Here is a 16,191-nt window from a genome sequence, read left to right as displayed (position 1 = left end):
TAGACTTATTATAATGTCCCATAACCGATATGCCAAACAACTATACACAATTTAAAATCATAATGCGTCAACTGCGCGGTTTTTAACCTGCGCATAGAACGTTGTGAACATTATGAACGTGTTCAGATGTTCGTGTGTTTGTGTATGTTTTGTTCACGTGGTTCACGTCGACCCAATAGAAAGCGGCAATAAACTGAACTCCTTATGCCGTGTGAGAATAGTTTTTAAAAACCGACGAAAATAATTAGTAATTTGAAATAACAACCGGTTGTTGATATATTGCTGTGGCCCAAAACAGGGGAGCTGTTTGACCAACATTTTGACAAAAAGACATCATGCAGCTACTACTACTAGCTACTTCCTGTTTCCGACTAGTTAGCAAAATGACCGTAGCACTCTACCGCCATCAACGCAGTGGAGGTGAACTACACGCATCAAAGAATACATCAGAAACGATGCACTGCTCCTGGAAACAATACACATGACTGTCTAATTTAGTGATGGACTTATGGCTCTTTAAAGGGAGCCGTTCAAAAGACCAGCACTTTTATGTTTGTTTTTTTAGTATTATTTTAAAACGTAAAATTAGTGACACATCGCTATTCATGCCATACTTTATAAGGGGCATATTCTCCCAGGTGTTCAAGTCAGAAATGGCACCGCAGCTGCGCAGTCAGGAGGCTGTACTAAGGACTAGCGCCTCTTGAAGGTAAAACGTCATATTGTGCGTTAATTAACTGCGTCCGTGTTCCTCCACGTCTCACCGAGCGGCTGGTGTTCTAATGCACGAATACGGTCACGGCCAACCGTGTGCAATATCTCAAAATACTAAAACAATTGAGTTAAGCAGCTGCCAACAACGCGATATTGCTTCCTTTAAAACACGTCATCAGGGGAGAGCGCGAACGCAGTCCCCCACTACCACAAATTATGCAGTCGAGATTCCCACATTTGGGGAATTCGCACGGGTCAGCACAGCCGGAGTGCAATGGCTGAGCCTCGCCCTGGGTGAACCACCTTCTTGATCATGGTATCTCCCCTGCCAGGTAAGTATGAGTTGGATGCGGCGCGAGCACGAAAGTCATTCGCGCGCACACTATGTTAAGCGATGGTTTCATATCACGTGAACAATCATACGGACACATCGGAACACATAACACACATACGGAAATTTAAAAGGTAGTGTAAGCAAATACACTGACAAATATTCTTCTGAGTATTTGAAGTTAGAGTTGACAGTCAGTGGCTTCCCATAATGCATAGCGGCACCGACACATTACGGCAGTCATAGACATTGCGCGGCTCGTCTAGCTTTAATTGGCCAAATATTCTATATTTTGTTTAAAAATGAAATACTGTGGATTGTATTAAATGGAAAATATGTTATTTTTATTTACCCAAATATTTGTTTTACTCCTTTTTTTTAAAGGACACTTTAGAGCTGTAATTTTAATATCATGATCATTTTGCTCACTGTTTGTTATCGTTAGAATGTAACAGTGAAGTGCAGTGAGCTCTAGGTTTGGGTAGGCAGGCAGTCGCAAATTAAGACTCACACACCAATTACAAATGTGTGTGTCGGCAGGCGAGTGTACAACGTAATGGGTGACCATATTTTCCAAAAAAGAGGACAATCAGCCTGACTTTGAGATACTTGATATTCAGATACAAGATGCCATACATTCAAACAATTTTAACATATGCCTCCTCTGTATGGGTAGAAAATAAAACAAAAAAACATTACTCTCTTTTGAAGTCTTACATTTTTTGCTCGGTAAACTTTTTTTTTCTTCCTTTTATTTTTTTTAAACTCCGAGCGAGGTTCGCACCTGTCGCTTCCGGTGCGGCAGCTCAACACTTGCCACTCAGCTAAAGAAAAGTAAAGTAAAGTTACAGTGCACTCTTACCCTCCCATTTGCCGCACAACGAAAAACGAACCATTTCAAACCCGCCCGGACGCCAGGAAAAGGTAATTAAGTGAATATCTCCCTGTAAGACAGCCTAATTCCTTACAAAATCAAGCTAGCAATAGCAATGCCAAACACCATGTAAAGTGAAGCAGCCAGTTAATCGAAGCACATCCACAAAGCCAATCTTTCCTTTTGCACCATTCTTTGTGAAAAGTACGAATAATTCTTTGTCCCTTACTTTGCTGAAGATCCGGTAGCTAAGGCGTTGGTCTCCCATCCTCCAAAAGATGGCGTTTTCCCTCAAAAGAAAGGCGTGAAAATAGTTTTATATTCTCCAGAGTGGCGTCATCTTACCGCTTTGCTGCGTAGTGTGCCCTAAGTGTGTTTTGAATTCACGAATGCGCTGTGCGAACGTACCTTCGCATAGGTATGATACAGCGACGTAAAAAAGGCTGCGTAGTGATCTGCCTATTTGCGTAAAGAACTTTTCTACTGGGAAACTGACTACGCATGCGCGAACACACATCGCTACGCGGACAGGGCTGGGAAAAGCACAGTAGCTGTGTGCCTTCAGGAGGATAATTTTTCCAGAATTTTTGCCTGCAGGCCAGACGAAGTAATGAGTCATTTTTAATTGAGGTATGAAAATCACCAAATGTTGTCACTTTTGTAGGTAGTGTAGGCTTTCTGAAATGAAAGAATACATTAAAATTAATAGAAAAAGTCAAATGGTTTCAACTTTCATTTCAGCCTGGGGTAGGCAGTACCTACCTTGCCTAGCCTGACCGCACGTCACTGGAATGTAATATTGGCACAGGCTTAGTGGGAACCTAGTACCATATGAAAACAGTCAATACAATTTTGTACATTCTGCTACATAAATATATAACGAAAGATACGTGACAAACATGCAAATACCCATATTAAAAGTCCCCTTTCATCTCATGTTGTTTTCAAAAAGGAGATAAGTGTCAAACCTGGCAACATAGCGTGCTCCCATCGGTGTTCCAGTTTATTGTTGGGGTCCAATGACTTTGATGACCTTACTTTTAACACTAGACACTTTAGAGCTGCACACATGCCTCCCATACCTTACTGAGTTTATTGATGATTCCTAGTCACGGGCTGGGCGATATGACCTTAAAATAAAATATTACTATTGTTTTCAATATTAAAAATAGTCCCCCATGTTTATTTATTAAGGAAGTTTTTCATTTATAACATATTCGACTGTTCAGTTATTTGACAAAATCCGACAGGCACACCATTTTTAGCTCCAAGTGAACAATGTACTTGATCTATAAAAATGAAGGCACTTTAGCAACATGCTCATGATGGCTGTTTAGCCAAATTAGCTAATGAGTTAATTTTCTTCCAGACAAAATATAAGGCTGTGATAATAATAATAAAAAAGATGATCTGGAAATATCAGAGGTTGAAAGTTTTTATTTGTCTCACACATGATGTTTTGAGGACTGCAGCTCGCTCCATAAATTAAAAACAGTGATGGCTACAAAAGGCGCTAATATGATGTCCTGGAGGTCCTAAAGAAAAAGAAAAAGAAAGCAAATCACAGCTTGACATCTTCAGTCACCAGCTGATGACTAGCCAAAAACTGACACTTGCAAGGTTTTTGTCTTTCCATTGGTTGACAGTCACACCCCTTTAACGCTTTTCGGAGTTTAAAGTGTTGTAAAAAAAAAAAAGAAAAAAAAAGATTGTACCTTCCTGAGAACGTAAACGTTCAAATCCAAAATGAAAGAAAATGTACGCTTATAACACAGGTTCATACATCAGAGTCTATCGTTGAAGTTCTTGAATATCGCACAAGTAATTATGGCTAATAAGATGCTATGTAGTGAAAGGCGCGTCACCCATCACATATTTCACAGACATCTGATTGGACGCTTGCTTTACGATGATTTATCATTATTACCATATGCAAAATCAAATATTTGAAATATTTATGCTAACTTAAAGCTACCCGCTGTGATGGTAGTCAAAAGTGTGTGAATGTGAACCAACAAAAACATCACAGCAGTCGGATTGGAAGTTTGGTTTTAGAACAGCAAGGGATATCATTTAATTGTAGGAAATAGCCAATATTCGGGGTATCAATTAATTTTAAATAAGACTTGTGTGCTAATAGCAACATAGTGATTGCAGAGAAAAGTGTAAAAATAACATCACATTAGATACTTTCTAACTGCTTTAAGACAATGAAATCCAACATTTTGGATTTAAAAAAAAAAACATGTTAAATAGCATTTGTGTGCTAATGCCATCCTAGGCAGCAAAAGGCGTGTTAGCCTTTACCAAAAATACATCGAACTGATCACAGCAATCGGAGTGGACACTTAACTGATAGGAGACAATGACAGAACATCACGTCCAATATTTTGGATACTTTTTTTTTTAACGTTAAGACAGAATTTGCGTGTTAATGCTAAACATTGCGAAGCTAGGTAGCGAGAGAATGTGTGAGCATTAACCAAGAAACAAACACAATTACGCTCCGTTTTAAAGCTATGACAGCAAGTCAATCTAATACTGTATTTCAAATAGCATTTTAGTAAGCAGCATTTGTGTGATAAACCTAACGTTGTGATGCTAGGTAGCGAAAAGTGTGTGAACATTAAAAAAATACATTTGTGAAGTCTGATTAGACGCTTATATTAAGACGATGACACAATGTCATTTTTAGGGTAGAAAAAGCAAAATTTATCGAATTTTTTTAATAATACTAACTTGATGCTAACATCGCAATGCTTGGTAGTTGAAGGTGTGTGAGCATGAACCAACAAATCAATCCTGCCTCAACTTAAAGAAACAAACAAACAAAACAAAACAAAAGCAATTACTACAGGAAGTAGAAGTAGTTGTAATTGTAATGATGAGTGTTCACTGCATGTCTCCCTCTAGAGGCTGGAGGTCAGAATGCAGCCTCGCTACTTCAGCATGTGACGCCTGCTACACAAATTTTTTGCTGTCTGTCCTTTTGATCAGAAAAGTTGATAAATGTGACTATAAATAGCAGCGCTTCAAGGAATGATGACAAATCTATCGGGGGGGGGGGGGGAATATCTTAGCTAATGTTAACGTGTATTAGGACCACACTTAAAAGAAATTATAAGACCAGAATAAAGTTGGGATCTTGTGTAAGTCATTTTTTTTTCTTCGAAAAAATTAATAAAATCAAAAGCATCTTATGAAACTAAAACTGTCATTTTTCAAGAAAAAGCATTATGAAATCAAATTAGAAATGAAAAGATAATTTTTAACGGGAATCCTTCACTATCTTCATTTCACCTCGCATAGTACATAGGAAAATAGTTTTTTTTATTTTAAAAAAAAATCACTGACAGAAATGTACCCCCCCCCCAAAAAAAACAACAACAACAACAACAACAACAAACAAACAAACATGCTTTTCTCTTGAAGCAAATACAACTATTCTCCACTAGCATATTTTTGGGGTGGTTCAGCTTGGTTTCATCCGGGAAAAAAAAAATCTTCAAAACACCAAAGACGACCTCTTTTTGTTTTTAATATGATTAAGTTTTTCTTCACCAAACATGATTTTCTTTTGCGGAGACCAACTTTATTGCAAACAATTTTTTTGTGGTTGTTTATTAAAAAAAAAATAAAAATCAAATCACATTCTAACTTGCAAGCAAAAATAAATAACAAAAATAAAAAACTCAAAAGATTGTGAATTTTTTTCAGAAAAATATGATAATTTGCAGATTGATTGCACCTTTTTTTCCCAATTTTATTTATGTACTTATTAATTCTAACCAGAAAAAAAAACATTGTTTACTTGGGGGGGGGGGGGGGTAATTGTCATGCGATTCCATTTCTTTTTGTAAAAACGTGATTTTAGTCTCCTAAAATTATGACTTGATGGTGGTCTTAATCCTAAACATTTTGTTGTCGTTTTGAATGTGGTCTTAACACCCGTTAGTAGCTGATCAGTCAAACATGATGAAATAAAGTGTGTGTGAGTGTGTGACGTTCTCTTTTCACTTGTTTTCAGCAGTTCAAGATGGGACACAGGACAAGGGTCTTTGGCGGAGGCACGGCGAGGAGTTTGCGCCCGCTTCTCCTTCCTCGCCGTCATTATTTCCCGACATAGCCCCCGTGCCGCCCTCAGAGCTCCAGCTCCTTGGACACTTTGGTGGCGATGTCCCTGAAAGCGAGCGGCGACCCCCAGAGGCGCTTGAAGCGCACGCCGCTGCTCTGCGCCGGCCCGCCGGGCAGCTGGCACACTTCGGCCTCGAAGGCCACGCGGGCGCCGGCCGCTCCGTGCGTGCAGGACAGCAGGAAGGGGCCCGCCAGATGGACCTGGCAGCCGCAGCCCTGGGCCGCCTCCCGGAGAGCCAGGACCACCTCGGCCGGGTCGCGGGGGCTGCGCACCTTCACATCCCAGCCGCATCGGGGGGTCCGGGGCTCTGATGCTTTCTGATGCCCAGATATATGGCGACTGAACCAAATGGGGGGTCGGGGGTGAATGCAGGTTAGATGAGTTGTGACGAGTTTGATGGAGGGAAAGCAAGAGGGAAATAGATTAACATCACACATTTGTTACATTTTGTTACAATTACTGGAAAAATATTATTAGCATAAGGTCATGCTGTTGAATTTGGTTTAATTGTTACATTGAAAGCGTCTTGGCTGCTTGCTGTCATTTATTTTGTGTTGATTATTTTTATTGTGTTGATTTGGGGCAGATATTATAAGTTTAACTTTTTCCTGTCCCTTTTCGTAATTTTTTTTTTAAATAATGAAAAAAAATCTGAATATAATTGTATTTCAATATTATAGTTCTACTTGCTAAACACACTTCATCATATGCAAACATGGGCTTTTCATTTGCTTAAATCATTTGTTGCTGTTGTTTTTTTTTTTTTTTTTTTTATGTGAAGCACCTTGTGTTGCTTTTAAAGTATGAAAGGTGCTATAGAAATAAATATTTGTTTCACATGTGTACACACACATATATGTAAACATAATGGGTTTTATCATTATTGAAATTATTTTTTTCCACTTAAAAAATATTTTTCATTTTTTTGTGTAAAACATAAGATATTATTTTTATTTTTAAATGTGTCTTCAAATTTATTTTTATTTAACCATGACACAATAAATAAATAAGCGGTACAGAAAATGGATGGATTAATGGACAGATAACGATAATTAAAATAATACACACTGCTCAAAACAATTAAGGGAACATTTTGTTCCTTTATTTATTTTTTTATTTTTTTAGCAGCGTACACTCCTTGACTATTTCGCTGGCATTGGACCAAAACCTTGCATCTCCATAATTGTCACTTCTCAGGAGACCCCCAAAACAGCATATTTGTTCTAGCATTAACATTGCATCATCAAAGAAAGAAAAACAGTTTCAACACTTTAGATTGGTCAATAATTCCTAAAAAATGATGGATAGATTTTTGATTTTTTTTTTTAATTTGCCAAATTGTGACTTATGAGGTTTCTGTGCAGAAAATGTGTGTGGTGTTGTTTGTAAATTATACTATATAATATAGTAGATAGATTAATCGATTAATAATAATAATAGTTAATTTATAGTTTTCAGGACAGCTGAAGTGTGTAGCAGCTTTCTTTCTGCTAGGAAAGCAGCATCACAGTATCACTTTCTCTTCAAACCACCTTAAATGTCAGCTTTACAAGCGTCACGTCGGCTGTGCAGGTAGTGTGTGTGTGTGTGTTGTGGTAAATGATACTATATAACTGACTATCATTCATTACTTGAGGACACAGTTGAATCGTTTAGCAGCTTTTGTTACAATCAACACAAACCGTCAGCTTTACAGATGCCGCGTCTGCCGAGTCCACTATTTGAGGAAAAGCATTGTTTTCTCAATCATTTCTATACACAATGACTATTTAACTTTTCCTAATGGCTAATCTAAATAGGGTGAAAAAGGAGGTCCAAGATGTTTTTTTGTTTTGTTTTGCAGGGTGGTCTAGCACCAGCACTCACAACATGGCTAATTAAGCTAACGTTACCTGCTGCAGTTAGTCTGAGACACTGAGAGGAAACACACACAACTTTTAGGAAACAAAAGGAGCATTTGTGCATTAAAGCGTTGCTAATGCTAGATCATCATATGGCGTACGATAAATTCATTTGATAACTTAAAACGCACCACGCATCTCTTGTTAGTTTACTGTGCATAATGTCATTTTTTTTAAAGAAAGAAAGAAAAGGAAAAGAGCAGAGAATAAAGACTACTCTCACAAGATAATATTGGAATGAATTAACTTGTCTCACAAATCCAACTTTTTTTTGTCTATATATTTTCTCAAAAAAATGTATTTTTCCTTAAAAAAAAAGAAGCAATATTTTCCCCCATTGAAAAATAGGAACTTTTTCCTCAAAAAATATATTTTCAATGTTAAATAACGTGCCCCACAATAAAATAAAAAAACGAACTTATTCCCCCCCCAAATCCTCCTCTTGACTTTCTCCCCCCCCCCCCATCACTTTTCCTCGAAATATGCCTTTCTACCTCTAAAAATCTGATTTCTTTCCTCCAAATTAGTATTTACATCACTTATTTTTACATAGCGACTGGACTGCTACCTTTGTGAATACAGTAAATAATTGTTAGAAGTCTATTAAATAAACAGCAGTGAACTTTAACTACAATAAATAAATAAACAAATAAATATGTGCCGATAAATGTAGATTAAAAAACGTTGGCGACTCACCTTGTGACCGGAGATCTGCTGATTCTCTCAGGTTCGTCTGTGACCCTCAAGAGGAAGACAAAAAGTGGCCATTAGAAAACAACCAGGGAAAAAAAAAAACACTTCCTGCTCAAGTTGTACTTCAATGAGTGCACCAATTAAAACACAGAACACGGCTACTCATCCATCACAGAGATCAGTGGGCAGATGTCAACAGCACACAAAAATGAACATGAGGACCATCAAGTCTTCACACAAAAATGTCATGTGATCAGTTTCATCTGCATTCGTACTGATCTTATCTTTACCCCTCACAGACTTGTTGTGTGACTTGTTCGTTAACGACAACAAAGTAAGGCTGAATAAATGTGGAGAAGAGTACAGTACAGGTGTATGATGGGAGGACAGCAGAAGTAGAAAAAGAATAACAGCAGCAGAACAACAAACACAAAAGCTGAGTAAAATGTTGGTTCAACAGCAGCGTAATCCAGATTAACATCGCTAATCTTGCTGGAAAACAGCTCACACACACTCGGTCAGGATGACGCGTGCACAAGATGCCAACCCTCTTAAAACGCACACACGCGCGCGCACACACAATTCTGTTCTTTGGCAACTACTCTTAACTTTAAAAGTCACCTCCACTTGTGTAGCATTACCTAACAAGTAAACATATGGAAGAGGATGATCAGGGTCACGTTAAAGAGACAAAGGTCAAAAAGAAAATCAAATTATTACTCAAAGGTAATTACAAGAAAAACTAAGATATTTTAAGGCGGGAATCAAATACACATTTTTGAGAAAAGAATTGGGTTAATATTACAAAGTACAATAATAATTTTCGAGAAAAAAAGATGTGCTGTGACAAAGTTGACATTTTATAACAATAGGTAAAGTGTCATTCTAAAAGCTGTAGCAAAGAGAGAACAAAGTTGTATTTGGTATATTATGATCAAAAACAGCATAATTGAACTAGAATCACACAAGAAAATAGTTTAAATCTAACTAGAAAAAGTTATTTTGCAAGAAAAATGTTGAAATATCAGGAAAAAAGTTGTTAGAATGAAATCCTAATATTTTTCAGTATTATTTTATTTACTATTCATAATTTTGATGTATTTAAATATGACAATGAAGTTGTATTATTGTGTTGAAAAAGTTTAAATAATTATATAAGTATTATAATCTTGATAATTACTTGTTTATTATCATCTTCATTTTTGTGCCCCCCCCACACACACAAAACCTATAACATTGCAACTTTGTGCTCATAATTTGCCTATTTTTTTCCTTTCCATGATGCCCTATATACTCTTTTAGTATACCAAATAAACTGTTATACCTTGTTTTACCCACAGGGGGCGGCACTGCAGCCCAAACCAAACCCACACACCTCTCCCCTCCTCTCTCTACAAACTATCACTGACACACACACACGCACTCGCAGTCTGACAGCCAGACACACAAAAACAGTGCAGACAAACACTCGGATTGTTGCTGGTTAGAGGTGTCGTCAGACACACATCATATTGTCAAATTTTAAATATCCAAAGATCAGTTTGTGTGACTGCATTACACTCCAACCAGTGATATGGACATATAGACAGACACACGGGTAAACATGGATGGACATGTAGCGAGACACACAGCAGCCAGAAAAGATGGGAAAGGAAGACTTACTAACTGTTTTTGCGGCCTGCGGGAGGTTGCAGCCCGACACGGATTTGTTTGAACTCTGACGCTTAGAAGGGTCAAGAGTGACCCTGGAAGAAGAGGAAGAGGAGGTGTGGAATGACACAACAAGAGCAGAGTGTCAGAGCAAAGAAAGAAAGAAAGTGGGAAGGGCAGGGGAGGAAAACAACATGGAGGTGAGAGGAAACAAAGCAGAAGAAGATTGAAGAAGAAGACAGGATGGCAGATCGGCAGGTGACTGGCGAGGGGAAGCAAACGTGGTTAGACAATCAAACAAACACGGAAAAGCAACGGCGACCAGCGCAACGCCACGCGCGGAAAAGAAAGTTGTCCGCCGCAGACTTGACGCCAACGCAAATACGTTACAGGGATGCACTTCGACACAGGAAGTGATGTCATACACTGACATGACACCTCAGTAAGGGCGAACTGAACGGTTCCTTTAATTAAAGCCTCGCTTCCACCAAGCCGCCCTGTTGGCGGATTCGCGTCAGTAGTGAGTATCCATGTTGAGTGGGTACCGTGCAGTGGAAAAGGGCAAAGAGATGAGAGATTTGGTTCTTGCTAATAGGCTAGTTGCGGTAAAGAGAAGAGACGAAGGCAGAGAGAAAACGGAACGTTATACCCAAGTGCAAACTGGGGCTGAACTATTTTGAAAAACTATTGAATTGCATTTTTTTTTTAATCTAAATAATGCAACTGCAATTTTTGTGACGAATTGGTAACATGACTACAGAAGAGGATTAGGGCCAATAAAGAGGGGGGGGGGGTTGGTTTGGGAGGATTATTACTTTAAAGTGAGAATTCTGATTTTAAAGTCAGAATTCTGACTTTAATTCTGACTTTAATCTCAAAATTCTGACTTTAAAGTGGGAATTCTGAGAATAAAAAACAAACTTTTGACTGTGCATGACTAGGAGAGACAAAGATATGCGCTAACTTCAATTTATTTGTTAAAAAAAAATTGGAGATAACGTACGGAAGGGGATTAGGGCCAGTGAAGAGAGAAAAAAAAGTTTGGCAGGATTCTCACTTTATTCTCAGGATTCTCACTTTAAAGTCACAATTCTGACCAATTCTCACTTTAAAGTGAGAATTCTGAAAACAAAGTCATAATTCTCACTTTAAAGTCACAATTCTGAGAATAAAGTGAGAATCCTGCCAAACCTTTTTTTTCTCTCTTCACTGGCCCTAATCCTCTTCCGTACGTTACCTCAAATTTTTTTTATTGAAGTTAGCGCATATTTTTGTCTCTCCTAGTTATGTACACTCAAACGTTTGTACACTTTATAAACATTGCCTCAAAGTGTTTGCATTTGCCAACGAAAAAGCATCTAGAGGCCAATAGAGGTGCACTGAGTTGTTAGCGCGCAGTGGAAAAGCAGCGCTAAAGATGTGAACCTGAGGCGGACAACTTGTCAAGCTTCATTGTAAAAGAATAAAAGCTGATATGTTAGTAGATGAGATCTTTATGTACTAGAAGAAGTCATTAACATCAGTCCATCCAGTACACTTTAAAAATTTAAGCGTGCTAATCAATTAGCCACAGCGCTAGTCCACAGTCAGCAGACGCCTCCTTTTCCCCGCCATTTTCTCCCACGGCTTCTCCGCTTACCTGCGGGTCAACTTGGAGGTGAGCTTGCTGAGCAGGTTGCTGGGAGTGCGTGGGGTCCTGGCACCAGACAGGGTGCCGCCAGTGTCGTGCGACGGCGTGGGCGAGGCCGGGGCCGCGTGCAAGGGTGGCCGGCGATCTCGTATTTGCCCGCCGTGGAAGGTGCTCCTGGCCGTGGAGCCCCGGGAGAGACGCGAGGAAGTGGTGGAGGTCGAAGTTGACGAGGCTGACGCGCCGGCGATGCTGTGGGTGGAGGGAGAAGCGGGGGGCAGCCGGTGGGAAAGGGAACTGGGGTGCGAGGAAGGACAAGGGAGGGAAACGTTTATTTCCTAAATGGAATTCCAGGATGATATTCGTCCTCTCGTGGAGCATGTACACATCTAACCCCCCCAATTTTACCCTCAGGCTGCTTTTCATTACGCTCTACATAGCAACTATGCACGCACGCACGCACGCACACACACACATACACATGCGTTTGTATGCGCGCACTGCATACATAAGCTAACGAAAGTAGCATCGATATTGCTGTAAACATTTGAAGGAACCCCTGATCGGCTACATGTTGCTTCATCAAGTTTAAAGACAGGCATGATCTGTTTCAGGTACTTTTCCCCCAAATGTATAAAAGTGCATGTGCGTGCGTGTGTATGTGCGGACCTGCACGAGTTTACCCCATCAAGCAGCGTGGCATGGCATCACATTGACAAAGCCTCAAAGGCAAATGTAGGAGGGGCGGGGTGGTGGTTGGTGATGCGGGCACTGTGCCAGTTGCCACTTTATATCACCACAATGCTTCCTCCTACTTATTATGCGCCCTCTTTGACTTTGTAATTCTCGCTTCACTAAAATGACGTATTAGGAGTATGTTTGAGTCAAAAAACCGGGGGAAGCATGAGCCATAGAACGGTGATTGAGTTAAATCATTCACTGCCATTGACGGCTTTAGACGTCAAAAATTCATTTGAACAATTTCTATTAGTTTAAATTTGTTTCCACTTTTGTTAACAAGAGTATGAAAACATAGAAAAAAAGTGTTTATTGTACATTTAGAACAGATATAAAATTTGTGATTAACTCATTCACTGCCATTGACGGCTATAGACGTCAAAAATTCATTTGAACTATTTCTATTAGTTTAACATTTTTTATGTATGAAAACCTAGAGAAAAAAAAGATTGTACATTTAGAAAAGATATACAATTTCATACTATAGTCAATAGTGAAGTCATGCGATTAATTATGATTAAAATTCAAATTCAAAAAGTTTTAATAATGTTTTCTTTAAGAAAAAGATGATTAAAAATAAAATAAAAATAATTACAATTACTTAAAAAATAGACAATAAAAAAATTAGGGGAGTTAGGCGATTACATTTTTTCCGTAATTAATCGCATGACTTCAATAGTTAACTCACGATTAATCACAAATTTTGTATCTGTTCTAAATGTACAATATTTTTTCTCGGTTCTATACTCTTGTTAACAAAAGTGGGAAAAAAAATTTAAACTAATAGAAATAGTTCAAATAAATTTTTGACGTCTATAGCCGTCAATGGCAGTGAATGAGTTAATCATGAGTTAACTATTGAAGTTATGCGATTAATTACAATTAAAACTAAAACTAAACTAATTAATTGTAATTAATCACATGACTTCAATAGTTAACTCACGATTAATCACAAATTTTATATCTGGTCTAAATGTACAATATTTTTTTCCCCTAGGTTTTCCTATTCTTGTTAACAAAAGTGGGAAAACATGTTAAACTAATAGAAATAGTTCAAATTAATTTTTTACGTCTATAGCCGTCAATGGCAGTGAATGAGTTATTAAGGTGGCAGCTAAGATGAAGCCTATCCTATCGGACTTTGGGCGAGTGGTGGGTCATGCCCTGGACTGTGTCGGCAGTAAATGTTATGACACATAAGCAAACAACATATACATAATTTTATTTTTCAATTTAAAAAAAGCCTAAGAATCACTGATATAGTGTCTTCAAATTCAATTATCCTCAGCTGATGCTTTGTAAAATGTACACACTGGAATGTTCGTCAGCCAATCACAGGGACGAACCAAGCATCACATCTTCAATGCAGCTAACGTGCATGTTTTTGAAAAGTAAGATGCAAACACATCCAAACTTCCGAAATGTGAGACGGATGTGCTAATCACATATTAGCGCTGCATGATGCTGGAAATGGAACTTTTTCAATCTTGATACTTAACCACAATTACCATGAGTCTTCCAAAATCAAGCAATCTTACTTTTAGTTTTGTTTACCGTAATTATGCCAGTGGTTCATTCTTAAGTGAATGTTGTGTTGCGTTGCGTTCCTCTGATGACTGGCCGATCACATGACATGAGCGCCTGTTAGAATAAAGGCTAGTTTTCGTTGATGGTGTGCGGAATTTAGTCGAAAAGACCAACTTAGAACAATAGAGCATGACAGTAAAGTATGTGAGCTAACTCGGGTGAAAGATGAGGAAAGATCAGCAAGACCGTCTCTGACACTCAGCAGCACATCGCCAGCTGTCACAACAAAACGCATTTCATACTGGCTTTATAAACACATGCACGCACACGCTAACTTGTGCATCCGCTCCTAACATGAGTGAAATCTCACGTGAAATGTTATTACCCTGCACTAAAGTCACATTACTTTAAGCCTTCAAGTGTTCAGAAAGGAGATGAGATGTATCATCATGTCAGCACGTCATATGTACCTGTTTTCTTTGCCATTTTGCAACAGCGAGTGTCTGTCTGTGCTGCACACATACGTATTCCTTCGCCACTACCAGATCCATTAGTCTGGGGAAAGAAAGAAAAAAAGACGTCAACAATTTAAGATGAGAACTTATATGCTATTACATTACAAAATCAATTTTGTGTTTCAACTCACGTCGAGTCGTTTGTACATTTTAGCCAAGCAAGTCCTAAAATTGGCGACTCAAGTCTGACTCGAGTCAAGTCATGTGACTCAAATCCACCAGAGGAGGGAAAATAGGACTCATGCATTTAAATACATTAAATAGTTAATCTCAGGTTAATCTGGCTGCTGCTTTAGTTCCCCGAAATCTAGCACGTGCTAATCTCAACACATGTTCAACACAAAATATAAAGGTTTAAAATGTTTTCCGACAGTACCGCGGTGGAGTTGGCCTCCTTCCGTCTGTCGGGAATCTCGGCTTTGTTGGGATTGTGAGCAGAGCTGACCATCGGACTGGAAGGCGTCGGGATGCTCCGAGAGCTGGCGGTGTTGTTGCTGGCCTTGCGGACTGACAGGCGTTCCTCTTTAAGCCCAGATCCTTCTCCCACACCGCTTGGGCTGCGCTTGGGATGCGCCAACCCGGGAGCTGCCGGACCACCTACGAGACAGGAAGTGCAAGTAGATGAAGAAAACCCACTTCGAAGCTGCACGGGTGCGATGTGAACAAGTCGTACAGAAGTCAGAGTGTCGTCTCTGGCGCTGATAGGTGGAAACGCTGCGTTGTGGCTTGTGGGCGGAGGAGGAGGAGGAAGTAGCACCGGAGGAGGAAGTAGAGTGTTTGCTGGTACCGTTGGCGATGGTGCCAGGCCTGACGCGAGCCAGGCTGAGACTGCTGCTTGACCGGGACACTGTGCTTTCGGCCTGAGACAACAGAGAGTGACTGCAATGACATTTTGTGGTAGTGTTGTATTGGGAGTGTAAACAGAGCACATCGCACGAGAAGCGGAGCTAAATTTGACTGTTTGAATTGTATGTATGAATTTATCTGGAGAGGAGGAGGCAAGAATCCTATTGGATTGTCTTGTGCTGGAATGCATTATAATTGGACTCAATAGTATCGTAACTCGTGGGAATCGTATCATATCATCCTGCGTCGCAATTGAAGTGAATCATAATAAGAATTGCAGTGAACCAAAATTGTATCTTATAGCATTACGATCGAAGTGAATCATATCGTAACACATCGTAGCTGGTGTGAACGATATCATTTCGTACTACATCGTAATAGGATTGAATTGCGTCATCATAATTGCAGTGAATCATATCGTACCGTATCACAACACATCATAATTGATGTGAATTGCTATCTTAATTGCAGTGATCGTATTGCAACTAGATGTGCAACAATTAACCCAATAATCAACATATCTATTATCAAATCAATCGACAAATATTTGGATAATTGATTAATCGTTTGGAGACATTGTTATACTTAAAATTGACCAAGTCATTGGAATTTCGGTCTCTCAACAGTAAATATTCCGTAG

General features: G+C 39.1%; 1 protein-coding gene and 1 non-coding gene across 2 annotated transcripts in view; both read right to left on the bottom strand.

Moving 5' to 3' along the window:
* Positions 1-890: 890 nt before the first annotated feature.
* Positions 891-1,054, bottom strand: LOC147171085 (U1 spliceosomal RNA). Its single transcript, XR_015095662.1, has one exon. It is a non-coding gene; the product is annotated as a U1 spliceosomal RNA (small nuclear RNA).
* Positions 1,055-3,340: 2,286 nt separating this feature from the next.
* The window catches only part of mark4b (MAP/microtubule affinity-regulating kinase 4b), a 34,118-nt gene continuing 21,267 nt past the window's right edge, over positions 3,341-16,191 (bottom strand). The window contains 9 exon segments of the mRNA XM_086080279.1: positions 3,341-6,393; positions 7,947-7,968; positions 8,652-8,696; positions 10,311-10,393; positions 11,938-12,222; positions 14,661-14,724; positions 14,727-14,745; positions 15,082-15,302; positions 15,379-15,565. Of these exon segments, the coding sequence (XP_085936405.1) occupies positions 6,060-6,393; positions 7,947-7,968; positions 8,652-8,696; positions 10,311-10,393; positions 11,938-12,222; positions 14,661-14,724; positions 14,727-14,745; positions 15,082-15,302; positions 15,379-15,565 (1,260 nt within the window). The 3' untranslated portion in view covers positions 3,341-6,059.

Source organism: Leptonotus elevatus, chromosome 7, assembly GCF_054856555.1.
Source record: "Leptonotus elevatus isolate MCC_2025b chromosome 7, RoL_Lele_1.0, whole genome shotgun sequence".
Taxonomy (NCBI): Eukaryota; Metazoa; Chordata; class Actinopteri; order Syngnathiformes; family Syngnathidae; genus Leptonotus; species Leptonotus elevatus.
Note: the sequence above shows the minus strand (reverse complement) of the source record. Positions and strands in the feature narration are given on the sequence as shown.